Below are 22,749 nucleotides of genomic sequence, written 5' to 3' on the forward strand. Positions count from 1 at the left end.
TTCCCTCCTCCTTCCTCTTTCTCCCCTCCTCATGCTTCCCCTTCTCTGTCTTCCCTTCTCTCCTCTCTTCCCTTCTCTCCCCTCCTCCCTCCCTTCCTTCTTCCCTCCTCCTTCCTCTTTCCCCCTCCCTCCCCTTGCTTCCTCTTCTCTCCCCTCTTTCCTCCCTTCCTTCTTCCCTCCTCCTTCCTCTTTCCCCCTCCCTCCTCATGCTTCCCCTTCTCTCCCGTCTTCCCTTCTCTCCCCTCCCCCCCATCCCTTCCATCCCCCCTCCCTCCAGGTCCCTCTGGACGCTTCCCCGTCTCCTAGGCGACCTCAGCAGCAGCCAATAGACACAGCTGGCTTGGTTCACATGGTGCAAGACCCCGCCCCCAGACCTAGTTCTTGGCCTGGGCTCCCAGACATGTCGGGCAGGAGCACCTCTGAGGCCCGGCCTGCAGGGCTGCGCTGGCAGGCCGCTCAGGTGCCCGCAGGGAGGACGGAGGATGGGTTGGGGGCGGCCGCGGCCCGGCCGGGGGGCGCCCCCGCCTCGCCGGAGGAGGAGGATGCCGAGAGCTGGGAGAGCAGCGACGGCGGCGGGAGCCGAGGCTCATGGTACTTCTCCGGCAGTGACGACGAGTAAGAGTCGCGAAGAGGGACATTCCTGTGCGTCCGCTGCGCGTCCTAAGGGGGACCACAGGATGTGGCGCGGGGGAGGGGCAGCGCGGGGCGGAGAGGGACGAGATCTCCAGAGATCTGCTTCTTGGGCGGCCGTTCATCCAGCCTCGGCCGTGGGTGGTCTGGGAGGGGAAGGAGCCCACATCCCGCCCATTCTACATCTGAGCAAACTGCGGTCCAGAGTGAGGTCGCGCAGGGAGGGTCTGGTCTGCATTCAAACTCAGGCCCTCCACCTCCCAAGCCAGCGCCCCTTCCACCCTGTATGCCTCCCTCGAGATGCAGGCGTGTTCACTGTAGTGGGCGTTGACAGCCGACCCCTCCTCTGGAATTGCAAAGGCTTAAATGTCAGTAATTTCTTAATTCATGATTGCTGGCGTTCCTGTATTGACCAAGTGCGCATGTGCGCTCTCCCTACCGAGAAACAAACTTCCCAGGGCAGGATCCCAGTTGGCCCAGGAGGAGGCCTGGGGACATTTAGTCCCCACCCCCTGGGGAGCTTTGTCCAATGGCAGGCAGCCACCGTCACGTGCATAAACAGCCTGTCAATATCATGGAGTCAGCTGTAATGTGCAAGTGTGTGTGTGTGTAGGGAGGTAAGGCGGCTATTCTGGACCACGTTGCTGACCAAATTATGGAACAAATGATTAGGAGGACATAAAATAAGGGCTTTTTTGAGCTGCAGGACTTTACAGAAAAAGGAATTTTAAGATATCAAGAGTCTAGTGCAGCCCCTACTGAGCAGATCTCTCAGCCTCCATAGCTTGTCACCCCACTCCTTCCTTTTTCTGGGTAAATTCACATTTAATTTCAATTTCATTTCAGTAAATGTGAAGTCTTGCTCAAGAGTACATCCAAGTGATGGGGGAGGGATAAAGAACAATTCTTCTGAAAGAGTTTGGGGGTGGAATTAGTGGTCTGTGTGTGTACTTAGTAAATTGGTAGGGCAATGTGTCACCCAAAACATCAAATGCTAATTTGGGCTCCATTAAATGGGGCGCAGCTTCCAGGAGTGGAGAGGTCCCATGTCCTCTGCCCTGGTCAGATCTTCCTCTTCATTTCTGGGGGTCATTATTCTGGAAGGGCTTTGATTAATTAGAGTGCCCAGAGGAGGGCAGCCAGGATGGGGAAAGGCCTGTAGGCTGTGATGTGACTTGGAAGCAGTCATCCTGGTGAAGAGGGTGTGCTAGCCATCTTCAGTTATTTGAAGGGCTGCCCGTGGGGTGGAGAAGGAATTAGACTCACTTCTTTGGGACCTAGAGGGCAGAACAACAAGTAGAGGGTGAAGTTCCACAGGGGCTGATTTAGTACTGAAGCCAGGAAAAGCTTCCTGACAATTAGAGTGGAATGAACTGCCCAGGAAAATAGTGAGCTCCCCCTGCCTGGAAGTCCTCAGGCAGTGGCTGGACACACTTAGGGATGGGAAGTTTCACATTAGTACAGTGGCATCAGAATCAGGAGGACCTCAATTCAAATCCTGACTCCAATTTATTGATCCAATGTGACCCTGGCCAAGTCCCTTACCCTCTAATCATTCTAGGCATTTCTCTAGGTTGATAAGTTGTAGATCTGTATTGGCAGTGTGAGAGTCCATACTGAGTCCTTTTACCAGGGAAATCACAGGGCCTGGGTAAGACACTTCTTGAGATCATGTACTTTTTGTGGCTTTTATTTTCATGCACTGATTGGTTTGGAACTTTTGTATTCTGAGTCCTTATATAGGGAAGACATTTACGAAATGCTCATTGCATTGACTTGAATACTAAATTGTTTTAAATTTTATGGTAGTTGATTTGACAATCATTTTAATATTGAAATGAGCAATTGAAACAATTGAAATTTAGGGCTTTGGTTTCTGGCTCTCACATCTTCTAATGGCTTTAGGATCAGAGGTCATGGAGTTCAAGCTAGAAGGTTCTTCAGAGGATCCTCCTCTTGTCCAAAGCCCCATTTTACAGGTGGGGAATCTGAGGCCTGTGAAGGCTAGGGCACTTGCCAGTGGTCATAAAGGGTCTGGCTCTGATGAGGGATGGCTCCCAATGGGTTCAGCAGGAACTATGATCTTATTTAAGACCAGAAAACCTTCAATTCGGTCTTGAAATAATTCAGTAGGCCCAAGCCAACTTGGAGTCAAAGTTGTAAAAGTTTATTTTACAATTTACAGCGGGCAAGGGTTATTAGGCTGTACAGCGGGCAAGAGTCCTTTAGAGGACCTGCAACCTCAAAGGAGTAGAATTAAGATTTTTATAGGGTAATCATAGTAGAACCCATGCCAATTGTGCTATGTGATTAAGGGTGGGATTAGGGAGGAGTTAAGGTGGGGCCAGTGTTTAAAGGAACATGCATTTTTAATGTAACTGCACAGGTGTATTGCCCATGATTCACTGGGAAAAAGCCCAAGGGGGGGGCTGCCTGGAGGTGTGGTTTTAGGCTTGAAACATCACTAAGTCTGCGAGCAGTCAAGGGCTGATGGAGAAGTGCCCAGTCTGCCACCCATAAGTGTCATGTGTGACAATATTGATGTCTGGGAACCAAGGCTAACCAGAGACTCAGGGGATAATAGGCTAAGGAGTTAACCCAGAGATAGGGTCCTGAAGGATTCATTGAGGCAGCCAAGGAATCAGCCTAGAGATAGGGCACCGAAGTATTCATGGGGGCAGCGTGACACTGTACAAGGGGAGATAATAGTTGCCTAAGCTGGAATGTTTATAGATACTTTTGTGAAGGATTCATAGGAATAGTTTGTTATTGTTCCAAGCTGAGATAGTTGTTGCTGGGCAGAGTTACTGCTCTGAAGCTAGGGATGGGGGGAGAAGGGACAGAGTTAATGCTCTGAGACTTGAGGGGGGGGGGTATGATTTTACAAACTGGTTTTAAAGACTGATGTCACAAAGTGGTGTTACAAATATAGATCCCAAGCACCCCATCAGCTCCACTCTGCCACACTGGGACCTTTTAAAACTCTTACCTCTAGAAAACAAGTATAAAGGAGTCAGTGATGCCTGACTATTGAGCTGGCCCCTGCCTTGCTTTTATCACCATGCCAGCTGTCACTGCTAATTCCAGTTACTATCATTTGCAACCTCATGCAAGTGGCCTTACATTGTGGCTTACTAGCTTTTTGGACAGAGGTAGTCCAGTTCCAAAAAGAACCTAGAAATCATCCTTCAAGAAATTCTCAAGGAAAATTGCCCTGATGTTTTAGAACCATAGGGCAAAATAGAGGTTGAAAGACTCTACCAATCGCCTCTTGAAAAGATCCCAGAAAGAAAACTCCTAGGAATATTATAGCCAGGTTCTGGAGTTCCCAGATCAAGGAGAAAATATAAGCAGCCAGGAAGAAACAATTTGAATATTGTGGAAACACAATCAGGATGACACAGGATCTGGCAGCTTCCACACTGAGGGATCAAAGGGCTTGGAATATGATATTCTGGAGGGCAAAAGAGCTGGGATTAAAACCAAGAATCACCTGCCCAGCAAAACAGTATCATGTTTCAAGGGAAAGTATGGTCATTCAGTGGAAGAGGACTTTCAAGCATTCTTTTTTTTATCTTTTTTTTTTTTTTAAGCAATCGGCGTTAAGTAACTTGCTCAAAGTTACATAGCCACTTATTTCTGGGTGTGGTGGTAAGTATCTCAGCCCGGATTTGATACTTTCAAGCATTCTTGATGAAAAAATCAGAGTTAGGAATAGAAAATTTGACATTCAGATACAAGAAGCAAGAGAAGGATGAGAAGGAAAGAAATCATAAGGAACTTATCAAAGTTGAACTATTTGCATCCCTACATGGAAAAACAATAATTGTAGCTGATGAAACTTTTCTCAGTATGAGAATAGCTGAAGGGAATGGAAATGTATATATACTCACATACATTCATATATATATGTCTATATAGGAGGGTATATGGGAAGATGAATACATATGTGAATGTGTGTATATATGTGTACAGGTATACACAGATAGAAGGCACAGGACCAATTGAACAGGAAGAGATGATACTTAAAAGGTGAAATTAAGAGGTGAGAGAGGAATTTAATGAGAGGAGATGGGGAGAGACAGAATAGGTGAAACTATCTCATATAGAAGAGGCAAGGGAAAATGGTTACAATGGAGGAATGGAACAGAAAGGCAAAAGGGAATGGGTTGACCTTATTCTCATTTAATTTGACTTAGGGAGGGAATGACATGCATACTATAGGGTATCTCACCCTACAGGAGAGTAGGGGGGAAGGAGATGGGGGGGGGGGGGTGGGAGGGGAGGGTGGGTGGGGGGGAGGGAAGTTGGAAGCACCCTCTTTTGAAAAGGGACAGGATCAAAGTAGAGAATAGAACAAGTGGGAGGTGGGATAGGAGGGAGGGAAATATAGTCAGTCTTTTGCAATATATCCATTATGGAAATGTTTTGCATATCTACACATGTACAACCTATATTGAATTGCTTATCTTCCCAGTAAGGGTGGGTGACAAGGGAGGAAGGGAGTGAATCTGGAATTCAAAGTTTTATAATCAAATGGTTAAATATATATATACACACATATATTATTATTATTAATATTATTTTACATGTAACTGGGAAATAAGATATACAGGCACTGGGGCATAGAGATCCACCATGCCCTACTGGAAAGTTGGAGGGGGTATGGAAGAAGATATGGGAGAGAGTAGATTGGAGGAGGGGATATCCAGTGGGATCGATATTTTGGGGTGGTGGGTAGGGGAAATACAGGGAGAAAATTTGTAACTTAAAATCTTGCAGAAATGAATGAAGTAAACTAGAAGTTAATAAAGCATTTTATTTAAAAAAAACTTAAAGCAATTTACAAATGCAAGCTGTTTTTATTACTCAGAATAAATTCGCCTAATACATTTTTTACACACACACAAAATAAAGAATACTTGAAAGTCCTCTATTTCATTGAATGACCATATTTTCCCCTGAAGCATTGTACTCAGTTTTGCTGGTCTGGTGATTCCTTTGACCTCTGGAATATCATATTCCAAGCCCTTAGATCCCTTAATGTAGAAGCTGCTAGATCCTGGGTTATCCTGATTGTGTTTCCACAATATTCAAATTGTTTCTTCCTGACAGCTTGTATTATTTTCTCCTTGACCTGGGAACTCTGGAATTTGGCTATGATATTCCTAGGAGTTTTCTTTTCAGGATCTTTTTCAAGAGGCGATTGGTGAATTCTTTCAATTTCTATTTTGCCCTCTGGTTCTAGAATATCAGGGCAATTTTCCTTGAGAATTTCTTGAAGGATAATTTCTAGACTCTTTTCTTGATCATGGCTTTCAGATAGTCCTATAATTTTTAAATTATCTCTCCTGGATCTATTTTCCAGGTCAGTGGTTTTTCTAATAAGATATTTCACATTGCCTTCTCTTTTTTCATTTGTTTGGATCTGTTTTATAGTATCTTGATTTCTCATAAAGTCATTAGCTTCCATTTGCTCCAATCTAATTTTGAAAGAATTATTCTCTGCAGTAAGTTTTTGAAACTCCTTTTCCATCTGGGCAATTTGGCTTTTTAAAGCATTTTTCTCTTCATTGGCTTTTTGGGCCTGTTGCCATTTGAGTTAGTCTGTTGGGTTTTGGGTTTTTTTTTGCTTTTTTGGAGGGAGAAAGGCAAGGCAGTTGGGGTTAAGTGACTTGCCCAAGGTCACACGGCTAGTAAGGGTTAAGTGTCTGAGGCCAGATTTGAACTCAGATCCTCCTTCCCCCAGGGCCAGTGCTCTGTTCACTGTGCTACCTAGCCACCCTGAATTAGTCTATTTTTTTTTAAAGCAATCGGGGTTAAGTAACTTGCTCAAGGTTACACGGCTTACAGTTTCTGGGTGGGTGCTAAGTGTCTGAGAACAAATTTGATCCCCAGGTCATCCCGACACTGGGACCAGTGCTCTTCTTCACTGGGCTATCTGGACGCCCCGGAGTTAGTCTATTTTTAAAGGTGTTATTTTCTTCAGTATTTTTTAGGGTCTCCTTTAGCAGGCTGTTAAGTCACTTTTCATGATTTTCCTGCATCATTCTCATTTCTCATCCCAATTTTTCCTCCTCTTCTCTTACTTGATTTTCAAAATCCTTCTTGAACTCCTCCATGGCCTGAGACCAATTCATATTTTTCTTGGAGGCTTTTGATGCAGAAGTTTTGACTTTGTTATCTTCTTCTAGTTCCATGTTTTGATCCTTTTTGTCCCCCAAAAAAGATTCTGTAATCTGATTGCGCTTCCTCTGTTTGCTCATCTTGCCAGCCAATTGCTTGACTTTTGAGCTCTTTGCCACAGTAGAACTCTGCTTCCAGAGTGGAGATTGCTGTGTCCCAAATTGCTGTGGTTTTCACAGTCAGAGATCTGAGGAGGGCAGCCTCTCTACAGCCACTATAAGCTCTGGCACACTGGGGTTCCTCACCCCAGGACTACCACCCAAGACAGCAACCCAGATCCAAGCTGGTCAAAACAAGAGTGATTACCCTCTGAATGGTCACTTGGTCCAACTGTGTTCTGCAGGCCAGGAGCTCCAGAGGCAGCCATGGGGCAGCAGTTGCAGCCTCCATGCCACCACCTCTTGTTTTGGGGGGCAGAGGTCAGACAGCACTCTTCTATCACCCAGTTCCAACAGAGTTTTATACTGGCCTTTTACTTTCTCTTTGGAGTTTATGGGTTGAGAAGTTTGGAAACCACCACAGCTGTCAGTGATTCACTCTTCTGAGGTCTGCTCTGGCCGGTCTGTGCCACTGGTCAGGGTCATCTTGGGTCTGGGCTGATGTGGTTCACGTGGGACTGCGCTCAGCTCCCAGCCTGCCAGGATGCTTTCAGTTGGAGCTTTGTTTCTCTCTGTCACTTTGTGGGTTCTGTAGCTCTTAAGATTTGAGTCATATTTTACAGGTATTGGAGGTGGTTGGAGCAGGAGCTCAAGCAAGTTCCTGCCACCATCTTCGCTCCACCCACATGAAATGTGAATGACAAGTGCTTAGTAATATCATTGGACTCTTCCACTATTAAAGGTCCGAATCAAGCCATGTTCTTGTTTCTTTATTGCAAATGGAATAGTGGACGAGTCAGTTTTCCCCTCAACTTTTAAGAAACAGGAACCATGCCTTTCTGTCCTCTTGGGTACTCCCCCACAGAGACAAGCATAAAGTTAATAAACAATTTTAAATTATTTTAAGATGAGCCTAGAATGCCTTTCTTCTGCTTGTCAATGTTTCTTTAGTGACATCTGGATTAAAGTTCAGAGGATTGAGTCTGTTGATATTATGCTCTGTTCTCAGAGCTTTTGATGGGTAGATGGGCACGCGATGGCTAGATCACTAAACATCCATGCCAGGTTTATAGAATAACAAACTAACCCAGCGTGTAACAACAATAACAATAAATCCTGACATTTATAAACTGTTTTAAGGTTTGCAAAGCAACATTACATTTGATCACTTGTGAGCCTTGTGAGTTAGGGTCTGTGATTCTCTCCATTTTACAGAAGAAGAAACCAAAGCCAAGAAGGGTTAAGCATCTAACCATGCCCACGAAGCTCATGTCTGTGCCAGTATTCCAACTCCGCTTATCTGACTGTACGTCCAGCACTCAACCTAGCACCCAGGGAGCAGAAATGGTCAACATCCAAGCTGAAGGCATGGGTAGAAGAGGTTTGCAGTTCATAGTACTTTGTAATGTGAAAGAAATAATGAAGTGGATTTTAACACCTAGAATAAAGGATGTCAGCAGGGAAATACATGAGTGAAAAAGAGGATGTCAGGCAATCAGTTATTAAGAAAGCAATTATTAAGCACCTACTGTACGCTAGATACTTGGAGATAGAAAGACAAAATAAATGAAACAGTTCCTTCTTTCAAGGAACCTCTAATCCGTCTGGAGAAACAACACATACACATATAAGATGGAGGGCAATCATAGAAGGGGGGATGAGGAAAGGCTTTGTCATGAAGAAAGCGAGACATGGTAGGAGATGAAGAGAAAGTTCATTCCATGTATTGGGGATAGCCAGTGCAAAGGCCTGGAGATCACTGATGAACCGCTTTGTGAACATAATACAGAGAAGTCCAGACTGGTTCGATTATTCATTAAAGGAAATGTGTAATGAGACTTGAAAGATAGAATGAGATCAGGTTATACAGGGCTTTAAAAACAAACAGGAATTTATATTTTACGTTAGAGGCAGTAACCACTAGAGCTTATTGAGTAGGGGGCTGTCATAGTCAGATCTTCGCTGGATTGGAGAGGGAAGAGACCTTGGATGGGAAGACCATTACTTGTCTAGGTGAGAACCAGTGAGTGTCTGAACTAAGATGGTGACTATGTGAGTAGAAAGAAGGAGTTGGTTGGCAAAGGTGTTGTGAAGGTGGAGATGCCAAGATTTGACAACTGATGGGAGTGTGGAAAATTGAGGAGTTGAGGCGACCCTTAAGCTGTGAATCTGAGAGTCAAGAAGTAGTGTGGTTCCCACAGAAGTTGTTGATTGTGTTGCATTGTTGTGTCGAAGAGGACCATGGCATCAGGGAAATGGTGCCATGACTTACAGTTGACTTGGATTTGAGTGAGGGAGGGCTGTGCAAGGTCACCAGCCTCACTTTCTCCTTCAGAGACATCTGGATCCAGTGACCTGATATGCATCAGGACAACTGGAGATGGCCCAGGATACAATGGGAGACCCTGGCCCTTTTAGGCTAAGGCCTTTTCAAGTACTCACTTAGAGTGAGGTTAACACCCATTCAGTGAATAAGCCTCTTTAAGAAGTAGAAAAGTTCGATGGAGGGAGAGAAGAAAGATCTGTTTTGTCCATGCTGAGTTTGAGATGCTTGTGGGACATCCATTTGGAAATGTCTTATAGGTAATTGATGAAATGAGCGTGGAGTTCAGACTTAGGATGGATATGTGAATCTGTGAATCATTGCATACTTATTAAAACCTAGGGATGGAGTCCCTAGATGGAGTCACTGAGAGGCAAGGAGACCATGGACTGAGCCTTTGATAGTATCCACAGTTAGGGGATTTTGTCAGGGAACCTTCTTGGGACTGTACCACAGAGTGAAGAACTGTTGGGAGGCATAGATAATTGTTTTAGGAGTATATCTTTATTGATATGTAGAGAAATCCAACAGGCGGAATCTCTCTGGTTAAAATGGAATAGACTTTTTTATATAAAAAGAAAAAAGTAGAATCATGAGTTGTAGAAAACTACTGGTTAAAAATAGCTTATACGTCACAAAATTGCAAGCTCGATAAAAATGTGTTGGGTAAGTAGAATCTTCCTGGGACGTTTATAGTCTGCTCTGGGCATCCTTCTGAGTTTTAGTGGTGCAGCAGGGACAGGGTGACCTCTAACTATGAGCAGTCCATGAATGGTAAGCCAGCCAAGGAGATGGAGAAGGTGGGAGAGGTTAGACAGGAGAACCAGGAGAGAAAAGGGCCCTAAAAACCCAGAGAAGCAGGAGTATCCAGGAGGAGACGGGTCAGCAGAGAGCTCAAGAAGGAGAGGAACTTTAAAGAAAAAAAAAGAAGGATGGAGACCAAGAAAAAGACTGTAGGATTTGGTCGTTAAGAGATTATCATTGAGCTCGATGACTTTAGAAAGGCCCGAAAAGACTTACACAAAACGGTGAAGTGGGAAATGAGCAGAACCAAGAGAACATTGCATACAGTAACAGCAGTATTGTTTTAAGAATGAGAGACTAAGCCATTTCAACTGTTAAAAATACGCAAATTAAAAATGAAGGACATATGAAGAAAGTTGCTGTCTGCATCCAGAGAAAGAGCTGATAAATAGACATATGTATAGAATAATTTCATACACACACCCCTGTTTGTGTTTAATGGTAGCCATCTCTAGGGTGGGGTAGGAGGGAAGAAAAAGGGGGTGGGAATTTACATGAAAATTTTATATTTAAAAGGAATACCAGGTGTTACATAATAGATTCGCGATTTCATGTGCAATCATCTTTTTTATTATACTGTGTTATGGAAGTGTTTGTTTTATTCCGTAAATTAAAAATAAAATAATTTTTTTAACTGAGATTCTTACAGATATCAGAGATTGGCTCAGGAGAGAGTAGTTTGAAAAGAATTGGAAAACAGAATTCACAGAGTTTGGAGGGAGTAGAAGGAGAAGTAGAGGAGAGAAGTGTAGATAGGAAGCTATCTAGAAGCTAGGATTTTGACTGAGAAAGGGAGGGAAATAGACAATAACTTGAGAGGATGGTTGGGCCTAGTAAAGGCTTTTTTAAAGGGGGGGAAATGATTTGGGAACATTTGAGAACAGTAGAGAAGGAACCAATAGAAGGGGAAAGATTGAAGGTGGGGGAGGATTAGGATTGAGGGGAAAATCTGCAGAAGATAGGAGGAGGTAGGATTGAAGGCACATGTAGAGACGTTGACCTTGGCTAGAAGAAGGGCCACCTCTTTGTCAAAGAAGAAAATCACAGAGTCACGTTTCCAGCCCAGACCAAGATGGGAAAACAGAGAAGTGTGCAGACCCTGGGGCCTGGGGCTGAGCTGAAACAGACTTCACAGAGCAGGGAGAAGCTGGGCATCAGAGCAAAAAGCGCCAGCGTAGACTGGTCCTTCTGTGGCCCACTCCCCAGTTTCAGGTCACAAATCCAGGGCAGATGGAGAAGGGGATCTGTGTCGGGGCAGTGGTCCAGAGTCTGAGTCTGTGTGATGAGAAGGAAGGAAAGAACAGTTGTGTGGTTCAGACCCCAGGAACGTCTTCACTGTCAGCCCCCAGCTTGGTGTGGACCACCCAGTACAGAATCTGAGAACGAGGGGAAGCCACGCTTCGGGATGCACCGTAATAGCTGATGTGCAGGCGGATTCATGTGTCCCCAGTCGTCATCAAGGGTCCTGGAGGAACTCTAATGAGACAGATGGCTGAGGAGGGGGCTTCTTACATTTTGATGATTTTAAGAGGAGAGAAGGGAGGGTAGAAGGACGGAAGAAGTTCTTTCACGCGATCCGAGTATGTAAGAAATCTGTCAGTACGAGGAGAGAACAGGGAAAGCAGCTGACACGGAGACCTCCCCCTCCTCCTCCTCCTCCGAGCTGACCAAGGAGGGAAATACAGATAGTCAGATACAGAAATACATCTCACTCAACAGAAAATAGGAGAGTGAGGTGAGAGTAACAAGGACAGTACAGTAAGGAAGGGATTAGTCCTAAGCCAAACAAACTCTAACCAAGGATGTACAAAAAGATTTATGGTGGCAAAGACCAAGAAACCGAAGGGGTGCCACCGGTTGGCAGGGGTTTGGGTTAAGGGCAGTGGGAATAAGGGATAGGTAAATAGGGATGGGGACCGAGAATGGGATTTGAGTGATAATGGGGGGTCACTGAGGTAGGGAGGGAGTGTTTGAGGAGGGAGATTCTTAACCCTTGAGGAATGGCTTCAGATACATTATGAGCATTTATAGAAGTCTGTTTCTTTGTTACCATATGTCACCATCTTCCTGTGGCCCTTTAATTTTCTACTATTTTTAAATTAAATTCTATTTTATATTCAAAGATCCTTCTCTCCCTCACACTTGCATTCCCCTTACATTAAAAAAAAAAAAACAAGAAGAAATAACATCCCTATTATCAACATGTATAGTCAAGCAAAGCACCCAAGTGTTTCAGAGCAGGGAGGGGTAGCCCTGGTGTGTTCTGTCATGGTCAAACCATATCTAGCTGCCTCAGTGGATAGCAGAGCACTGGGCTTGGAATCCTTGCACACTTACTAGCTGTGTGACTCTGGGCAAATCACTTAACTGCTGTCAGCCTCACTTTCCTCATCTGTAAAATGGGGATGATTGCAGCACCCCCCCTGCCAGGTTGTTCCAAGGATCCAGTGAGATAATGTATATGAGCACTTTGTAAACCTTGACGCACCACCTTAGAATATTGTGTCTGGTTCTGGGCTCTGCCTTTTAGGAAGGACACTGATAAACAGAATCACGTCCAAAGAATGTCAGCCAGGGTGGGAATGGTCTCAAGACCATGCTGTGTGAGATTGGCTGAGCCAGCCCTGGAAAGAGAAGTGTTGGGAGGGTAGAATATTGATCTTTAGGCTCTTAGGGAGAAGGGTTAGGTTTGTTTTGCCTGGCCCAGGAGGGCAGAACTATGAGAAATGGAAAGAAGCTGCAGCATAGCAGATTTAGGTGTAACATAAAGACAGATTCACGATTAGAGCCGATCCAAGGCTGGATGAGCCCCCCACCCCCATGGTGGGGAGTTGGCTTGCCTTCCTGGAGGGTCCCATCCCAGGCTGGAGCAATTCTTGTCCAGATGTGGTCAAGGGGATTGTGGTCAGGGGTGAGCTAGCCTGATGGTCACTGAACCTCCCATCCTCCCACTGAGATTCTGTGGCTGAAGATTTGTTGGTGATGACAAGGGGAAATGGCAGGGATTCTTTGGCCTTGGAAGGTTCAAACCTAGCATTCTGACTGTGTCGAGAAAAACTGATCTCTTGACAACTGCACGGGTCTGTGGTTGGCAAATACAGCTCAACCACTACTTTCATTTCTTTAGCAGAGTTTTTCCGGTTCTTTTTTTTTTAATTTCTGACTTTTCTCTTGGAGCTTGAGTAGAATTGCTAGTGGCTGATGCAGAAAGTAGCCATATTTTCTGTCTGGTTGAATGATCAGAATACAAATGATACCATTTTGTGCGCCCCTATTACTGCCCATGTTTCTGAAAGGACTCTGACTGGATGATTTTACTGTATCGAGTTTTTATTAAAGGGAAAGCAGTTTGTAAATTTTGCTTTGGGTAGATCGATTTCCTCTTAAATTGATGCTATAAAATCGGTACTTTTTTTCTGTATTTCTAGAAGTTGTGCTTTTTCATTGCTTCACTTCTCAGAAAGATATTTTGACTCACATGATGAATTAGGAAATGTGTGGTTTACTGTCTTCCTACCATCATCTATGAGAATTGTCTAACAAATTATAGGTCTCATTCTTGTGAATGCAGACTGGCTCATGGAACCATAGATTTAAAGTTGGAAGGGACATTGGAAGGCGTCTAGTCCAACCACCACGTTTTATGGAAGAGGAAGATGGGGTCCAGAGAGGATTTACATCCTGGAATGTTTTTTAAGGTTCTCAGAGCACATTGCATATATTGTTTTGTTGAATCCTCACCAGTAACTTGGTAAGGTAGAGGAGGAAACAGAGGCTAAGACGGTGTCTGTCCCAGGTCTTCTGATTCAAAGCCATTTCTTATGTTCATAAGGTTCAACGGATCGGTCCTTGTTTTGTGTGCCTTGAATAAGCATCAAATCAAACTGAGCGTATGGATCCAAATGAGTTTCCAATGACCAAAGGAAGAGACCTCCGTACTTTTATAGGGGGAAGGGTGTCGTTTGTCCTTCATTCCTGAAGAGGACCATGACCTAAGGAAAATGATGCCATGACTTGCAATTGAATTGAATTACAGTGAGGCAGGACTGTGCAAGGTGACCGGCCTCATTCTCCCTTCTGGAGCCATCTGGGTCCGGTGGCTGATAGAGATCAGGTTGAAAGGAGGAAAGAAGGAAATAGCATTTATATATCATTTAATGTAGCCAACAGCTCTTTAAAAAGCATCTACTATGTGCCAGACACTATGCTAAGAGGTTTACAAATAGTATCTCATTTGATCCTTCCAACAACCCTGTGCTATTATTATCCCCATTTTGTAGTTGAGGAAACTGAGGCAGATAGGTTAAGTGACTTGCCCAAGGTCACATAGCCAGTAAATGTCTGAGGCAGGATTTGAACTCAAGTCCACCTGACTCTAGACCCAGTGCCCTATGTACTGTGACAGCAGTTGCCCCTGGATAGATGGATAGAGGTGCATACCAAGACACTAAAAAAGGCCTTTTAACATCCTAGAAGGAGGTGTTTCTCCCCCCTCTGGTTCCTCACAAAACTTTCAGCAGGGGCTTCTAGATATATTCGCAGTGAGTTAGAATTCCGGGGGACAGTGGAATCTTAAAGATTCCAAGGTAAAACCTGGGAAAGTTGTTTGCCTTGTTCTTGGATGCTCTCCAGGTATAACCTTTTCTTCTTTTTCACAGCGACCTTGAGGCTGAGTGGTCAGACAGCGTGCAGAAATACGGGGAGCTGTTTTATCTTGAACTGAGTGACAGTGAAGAAGAAAGTCTCCTTCCAGAAACCCCAGCCGTGAACCACGTCAGGTTCAGTGAAAATGAAATCATCTTTGATGAGGATTATCTCAGAGAAGGAAGAAAATATGAACCCAGACTCAAGAAGTTTTCCAAAATTTTGAAAAGTCGGAGACTTTTGCCAAAACGTTACAATAAAAAACCCAGCAATGGCCCAGTATCGATCCTAAAGCATCAGCCTACTCAGAAGATGGGCATCATCCTTCAGCAGAGGTACAAGGACGTGTCTGTCTTTGTAAACCCCAAAAACGCCACGGTCCTGAAAGCAAAAGAGCACCTCAAGCTTCTGGAAGTGTTGCTGGGGATCATTCACCAGTCTAAATGGAGGCGAAAGGCTGACAGCACCAGCAAAGCGAAACTCGTAGTGCATGGCTTGCTTCCGGGAGGCCCAGCCATGAAGAGCGGACAAGTGCTGATCGGTGAGTAGCCCTCTCTGTGGGTGTTCAGCAAGATGGCGGTCCTGGCAGCTGGGCAACGTGCGTGAATGCTTCTGTGGGCCAGGACCAGGAAGCACCAGGAGGGGAGGTGGTCCAGGGAGTCAACCCCCTGCAAGTCCAAGCTCTACCTCTGAAATAAAAATACAGACATAAGCAGTGGGGGGCGCATGGCAGAGAGAATGTGTGTGCAAATGATGGATGTTCCCGTGCTTTTCACCCATGCTTCTGCCAGTGTAGAGCTCAAACACCTAATACACAGATCTTCAGAAGCTGTGGGAGCCAAAACTTTTGTGATCTGGTTTAAATACCTCCCTGAACTCAATGGGGCTGGTCCTCAGACAGCTACAAAGGGTCTGTTACCATGCAGGGAGCCAAGGGTCAAGCTTCTCTGGGAACGGCTTTAAGAATCCATGGTGAGGCATGGCATTGGGCATCAGGGACCTACACAGGAATGGGTGCATATATGTGTGTGTATGTGTGTGTGTGTATGCATTGTGTATATGTGTAAATATATGTATATATACGGGTGTGTGGATCATAGAGGCCTATCTCCATGTGATTTGTCACACAGGGAACCGTTTAACTAGGCATGCAGTAAACCAGAGTCTGGAGATGCCATGATCTTAGCCTGGCTTTAGCTCCCACCATAACTTGCCAAGCCCACTAATAGACAGGAAAAGTTTAAGGTTTGCCCAGTCCCAGATGGTAGAAAATGTATAATTTATGAATAGAAATCCTTCTAAATTAGCCATCCTCCCTTGAGAGAACACTGAGTTCTTGGAGTGGTTTTATGCACCTACAGCAGCAGTGTTGACCACAGGTTAGCTTTCAGAATGCTCCTCTTGGAGGTAAAAAGTGCCCATCACAAAGTCCAAGAAAGAACCCATGGCTTCTTCTGGAATGTGTGATGATCGTCTTTTTGCCTTGCTCGGTGGACTGAGTCCAGCAGAAGCCACGTTGCCCATGTGAAGCTGACAGAGGCCCTTTCCAGGTGACAGAGTCAGGAAGGTGAGGACTTTTGCAGATTGACTTGGCCTCAGAGGTAGAGGAGAAGGAAACCTGACATTTAAAAGTGCTTGGCAGATTTGCAATGGCTTCTGGCTTTTGTTTCTCTTCTGCGTGCTCCGGTGAAGTTCCTTCTGACAGGCACCACCGTGGGTTAGGAACAGAAACCGTGTGGACCATATTTGTATTTTGGCCTTCTCCTGTGTAAAGTTAGACTTCTGCCCCAGGTCGTCCTTCTGATTACATTTTCTAAACAATTCCCCAAGCTGTCAACTCACAGAATAGTCATTAACCTGCTCATTTTCCCAACTTTTTTTTTTTAACATTTTCATTTCTTTTCTAGCTCTTTCCTCTGTTGCTCTCATGTCTTTTGTAAGACTGGGTCTAACTCTTGCTTCATTTCCTCTGGGCCCTCCTATTGACCCTGCAATCAGGCTTTTCTTCTTCCTTGAAGCTTTTGCTGTTATTCTCGTTTTTGGGATTTGTGTCTTGGGTATCAGTTCTTTTTCGTGGGAGTGTTTTCTTTGTGTTGGAGCTAGGAACCCTGCCGTGCTAGAGAGAACTCCATGGTCTTGTATCGTTTGGGCCTGTGTTGTCTTGGGTCCTGCTGCTAAGTTCTGTGGGCATCGAGTCCTTCTTCAAGCATCATAGGGATAGTGCTGCAAACGTTGGGTGGGCACTAAGGGGTCTTATGTTGGAGACAGTCTGATCACTGGGTTCTTTTCTTTCCAGGATCCAGATCCTGGTTTTGGTCTAAGTGACAGAACTGCAGACTTGCCCTGGGTAGAACTCCAGGAGAAAGTCTTATGCCATCCCCAGGCTGCATGGAGTAAGGGCTTAACAAACGTGTGTGGAATAAATGAATGAATTCATCATTCAGTCGTATCTGATTCTTCATGATCCCATTTGAGGTTTTCTTGGCAAAGTTACTGGAGTGGTTTGCCATTTCCTTCTCCAGCTGAATTTTTTACAGATGAAGAAACTGAGGCAAACAGGGCTGAGTGACTTGTCCAGGGTCACACAGCTAGTATCTGAGACCATATTTGAACTCAGGTCTACCTGATTCTAGGCCCAATACTCTATCCACTGGGCCATCTAGCAGCCCCAGATAGATGAAAACAGCAAGACAAATTTTTGTGGCATAAAACTGTACCTGACCATGTATAACCTTGGACAAGCCTTCTTTGTGACTCATTTCTTCCCTGCAAAGCTGAGCTCTGGTCCTTCTGAGGTGAAGATTAGAGTCAAAGCTAAAATTAAAGGGTGACCATGAAGTTCTTCGGAGCATGGGAGTGCCAAGAGAACCATGCCAAGTGTGAGGGCTTATTTCTAAGAGTCACCAGCTTCTTCTGGCTGCGCCCGGCCTGTTAGCCTCCTGGGTAGTCTGTAATTCTGCTGATTTGACTTCTTCATCTTACCTCAGACTTGTACATGCACGGTCACAGTCGTGATCTCATTTGTGTTCTCTTGATCAGGGGGCACGTGCACCTGTTCCCCCTGGGGACAGAAACTCTGGTGTAATTACCTTTTATTAAGTGACTGCCACGTACCAGGCCCTGTGCTCGGCTCTGGGGATACAGGGATAAAGAATGGAACAGTCCCTGCATGCTGACAGGTACAGGTGACAGACGCAGATCCACATGAAGGAGTCAGGGAATGCCAGGTGGAGAAGGCTGTAAGGGGGTAGACTGCCCTGCCCTAATTATGCCACTTGTAGGGTGGCAGACCCTCCAAGGGAATAGTGAGATGCCAGCTTAGTTATCAATGGGTTTTATTAGGGTTCATTAGGTCAGTTGGGTTATTAAGGGAGCTTACTCACAAGAGGCCAGTTGTCCTAGGTGGTAAGAGGACAAAGTATCATCGTGGATCCCCGCACCAAGCCAGGCCATGTTGGGTATTACATAGAAACAGAATGAAGAAGGCAGAGTGCCACCATGGCCCTGAGGGCCACGAGGCCTCAAAGTTACACAGCTTTCTCAAGTAGTTTGTCTGAGAAAGGGAGAAGAGATAGCTTGAGGGGATAGTGGGGGCCCATAAAGGTTTTGGGGGCAGCATGGGGGAGGTGGAGCCAGTCAGCAGAGAAAGATGGAAGATTAGGGATGGGGGTGCCCGAGGGGACGATCTACTGGGCATAGCAGCAGGAAATGGGGGCATTCACGTGCAGCAGGGTTGGATGCTGGCCTTGGTGGGGAGGGCCCCCTGCTTGTTTTATAGAGTGAGAGGAGATGTCGAGGGGTTTCGAGATGAGGGAGCTCAATACCTGTCACCCGGAAGACAAGAGGTATCTGTCGGGTGAGTGAATAGAAGAACTTGTCCCCAGAATCTATATTCAGCAGTGTCCTGCTGAAGGTTTATGGACACAAAAGTAGAAAAATGATGCTTTGGACATTGGCTGAGTCGGCATGTTTGGCTGAATGACGGCACAAAGCCAAGCTCCGTGGCTTTAATAATAGAAGGCCTGGCTGTTCCTGCCAGTAGCTCTGTCACCTTGTCGGCAGCCCACAGGCTCGCTCTGTGTTGGTACAATCAGGTCCCTGTCACTCTGTGAGGCAGGGGGCAGGATTCTGCTGATATTTGTGGAGAAAGCTATTGAACAAGGAGCAGGCAGCCTCTTGAAACCATGCGAACTCCTGACAACCTGCTTCATCATACAGTTTTTGTTCAGCTTTTCTTGTGCTCTGTGAAGACATTCATTGGGGGAGAACAAGGAAGTATTTTTTTTTTTTGGTGAGGTCTAAAGAGTTTCTACAAGCAAAAAAAATTATCTTGGAATATAGGCACAATGTGCAGTGATTCAAAATTTATTTCATGCAGTTGCTTTTCAAAGGCCCGTTTCTGTAGTTTCATTAGTATAGGGGCTGACTGTGGAAAGCCCCTCCACCAGTGTGGATCAGAGGCTTTTCTGCTGTTCGGTGCCTTATTTGATAAGACACATCTGGTCTTCATACACCTGCCCACACATAGAGAGAGGAAATCTCCCAGGTCTTTCTACTATCCTAGCATGGGATTCATATATGAGGTTTGGAGAGATAAGTAGATGTGAGAATCATCAGTCAAGAGATGATAGCTGAATCCATGGTCGCTGATAAGAACACCAAGTGACTTAGAATAGAAGGGGGAGAGAAAGGGGCTGGGACAGAACCCTGAGGGGGCACCTGCAGTTAGAGAGTGTGATCTGGAGGAGGAGCCACCAAAGGAGGTCAGACAGGGAGGAGAAGAACCAGGAGAGAAAGAGGGGCGCCCCAAAAACCCAGAGAGAAGAGAGGTCACAGAGAAGATGTTGACTGGCCGTGTCAAAGGCTGAGGACTGAGAAAAGACCCCTTGATTTGGCGATGCAGAGATCACTGGTAACTTCAGAGGAACAAGGAGGTCAGAAGCCAGATGGCAGAGAGTTTAGAAGTGAGGGGGAAGTGGAAGTAGCTTTCTCAAGAAGTTTGGCCACACGAGAGAGGAGAGATCTGTGGTGACAGTGGGGATGGATGAACTGAGGATGAAGGAGACACAATCATCTTTGTAGGCAGTAAAGAAGCATCCCTAGATGAACAGAGAGTGAAGATAAGTGATGGGGGGATGACAGAGGGGACAATCTGCTGCAGAAGACAGGATCCTCATTCATATAGAAGGTTTTGCCTTGGCAAAGAGAAGGGCCATCTCACCGTATGAGACAGGCGACAAGAAGGCAAGTGGCAGAGACATCTGAGTGATGGGAGATGAGGAAGAGGGGAGAAGAGAGAGCTCCCGGCCAATGGCCTCCTTTTTTTGTGAAATATGAGGCAAGGTTCTGTGCTAAGATGTTTTAGGGATGGGGCTCCATGGGAGGTTTGAGGAGGGATGAGAAGGTGGCTAGTGGCAGTGTATAAAGCATTGAGCCATGTATCAAAGAGACTTATATTCCAGAATTCAAATCTGACCTCAGTCGCTTACTAGTTATGTGACCATGGGCAAGTCACCCTGTTTGCCTCAATTTCCTCATCTGTAAAATGAGCTGGAGAAGGAAATGGCAAACCACTCTAGTATCTTTGCCTAATTGGGGTCACAAAGCGTCGGACCTGACTCAAAAACAACTGAATAGTAATGGGAAGGTTTGGGAGAGCTGCTGGGGAGAGTGCATTGATAAGGGAGGTACCCGAGGATTTTGCCCAGCAGCGGTGAAGGCCCGGTGGAGATGGTGTAACATAGATTTGTGGTGGATCCAGCCAGTCAGCATGGTTTTCTGATTTTCTCCAGCTTTCTTTCGCAGTAGATGTGTAGAAGCAAAGCTAGTGTACCATTAATGGGAATGATCCAAGGCTGGGGCTTGGCAGGGCAAAATTGGTGATCCAATAAGGGAACATGGGACTCGGGAGAAGGGGACGGTGTAGAGTTGAATTGGGTCCCCAAGGGTCAAAATGAGGAAGTAAGGAGAGTGTGACCAGGGCAGGAGAAATGACCTGGGAAGGAACTGAGAGCTGGGAGACCACGGAGGTCCTGGTGAGGATAAAGAACAGGGTTTGGAGGGAGGAGGTGGAATGATAGTAGACTCTCGTCAGAGAAAGAATTCAGGGTTTGTGAATGTGGAATTGGTGCATTGGTGAGTGATGGCAAGACCTTAGGTCTGACCGTCTTTGTGTGTGACTGAGGTGGGGTGGAGGAGGAGGTCATGGGAAATGAGAAAATGGTGCTGGCCTGGGAGTTAAGGGATCTGTGAGTCACTGAACTTCTCCATCATACATCACATGAGGAGAGTTGAACTAAAGTGTTTCCAAGGTCCTTTCCAACCTTAACATCCTCTGGTTCTGTGACTTTCCTCACTTCCTTTCACATTCTTGTTTTCAGGTGACACCCTTGCCGCTGTAAACGATGTGGATGTGACTTCAGAAAACATAGAGAGAGTTTTATCCTGTATTCCAGGCCCTATGCAGGTACCGTCCTTGTGTCCATTGGCTTATTCTGAGTGTTGACATGTAATAAATTCTGTGCTTGGGTTTTTACCTTTAAAGACGTCTCTTAAAGATATAATAATACCAAAAAGCCCAATATAATCCCTTCATATTCTGACCTTTTGCATTCTGAAAGTTTTAAAATTTCATATTTGAATAACATGATTCCTTTTTTATTAAAGGTGGCCATTATTTCTACAAACAGAACTCTTTAGTAAAGGGAAAACTGGGAAATACATTATGATTGCATGCAGATCTTGTTAAAGTCATGAAAAATTTAGTCATAGAAACTGCCCTTTTAAGCTGGCATAGATAGGCACTCTTTTCTGCCATCATAAACTCCACGATCACATAAGTTATGTTAGCATATGGCTGGGGATTTTTTCACTTACTCTTTTCTTAAGCCTTCTACCACATAGTTTAACCTTACTCTTGAGGATTTTGTGTAGGTACTTATAGTTTTCATACCTTGTACAGTGTTGGAATGGTGGAATTTCCACTTACCTGCACTTCAGCATTTTACCCCAGGGATGACCATCATTTTATTGGGGTGGCTGTCCCTTGTCCTGATGGCATTACTGTAACAAGACCTAGGACCACTTAGCCACCCCTGTTTTGTAAGAGTGCCTGATGTTGGTTGTATGTGAGGAAAATATTTAGTTTTAACTGGCTAGGAGACTAAATCCTTCTGCCAGACAATTTGGAGTGCCACATGAGTTGATGGTTGAGACCATAAGTGGTAATCTAAACTGACTACTTCTTGTACAGTTGTTTTTCAGGCGTGTCCAACTCCTCATGATCCCATTTGAGGTTTTCTTGGCAAAGACACTGGAATGGTTTTCCATTTCCTTCTCCAGCTCTTTTTGTATATGAAGAAATGGAGGCAGGCAGGGTTAAGTGACTTGCCCAGGGTCACCCAGCTAGGAAGTGTCTGAGGCCACATTTTATCTCAGGTTTTCCTGACTCCAGGCCCAGTGTTCTATCCATGGATTCACCTAGCTGTCAATCATAACTAACTGTTGTGCTTTAAAATTGGAAGAATAGGTTGCCTGGTGTTTTCTTGTTTGAGCTCCACAAAAACCTGTGAGGTTGATACTATTATTTGCATTTCATAAGTAAATTAAGGCTACCTGACTGGTCCGGGGTCACAGGACCAGGAAGTGTCCGGGGCAGGATTCCAGCCTTGGTCTTCCTAACCCCAAGGATAGCACTCTGTCTACTGTGCTCTACTTATAATGTGTACAACATCTTTTTAATATATAAAAATTCTCTGTGTCATTTTCAAAGCTATTACACTTGTCTGTGTTTCCTTCCAGGCCTCCTTCTGTGCCTTTCTGTGCATTTTAAAAATACTTCAGTGGCCCTCTTTTCTTCCTTGTCTTTTTTTTTTTTTTGCAGTACTGATGCTAACTTGCCCCCCTGCCATAATACATGAAAAACACAATCCTTGTAGCAAATAAGTATAATCAAGCAAAACAGACAACTATATTTGCTGTACCCCAACTTTGTCTCTCATCCTGCATCTTGAACCCAGGACCTTTCTTTAGGAGGTAGAGAGCACACCCCATCATCAGCCCTCT

General features: G+C 45.1%; 1 protein-coding gene across 1 annotated transcript in view; it reads left to right on the plus strand.

Annotated features, from left to right (window-relative positions):
* The first annotated feature begins 377 nt into the window (after nucleotides 1-377).
* Nucleotides 378-22,749, plus strand: part of INTU (inturned planar cell polarity protein) — a 70,176-nt gene continuing 47,804 nt past the window's right edge. The window contains exons 1-3 of the mRNA XM_069091165.1: nucleotides 378-615; nucleotides 14,700-15,226; nucleotides 21,066-21,151. Of these exons, the coding sequence (XP_068947266.1) occupies nucleotides 401-615; nucleotides 14,700-15,226; nucleotides 21,066-21,151 (828 nt within the window). The 5' untranslated portion in view covers nucleotides 378-400. The remainder of the gene's footprint in view (nucleotides 616-14,699; nucleotides 15,227-21,065; nucleotides 21,152-22,749) is intronic.

Source organism: Petaurus breviceps, unplaced genomic scaffold, assembly GCF_028583685.1.
Source record: "Petaurus breviceps papuanus isolate PSGF00001 unplaced genomic scaffold, PetGlider_PUasm1.0 126, whole genome shotgun sequence".
NCBI classification, from domain to species: Eukaryota; Metazoa; Chordata; class Mammalia; order Diprotodontia; family Petauridae; genus Petaurus; species Petaurus breviceps.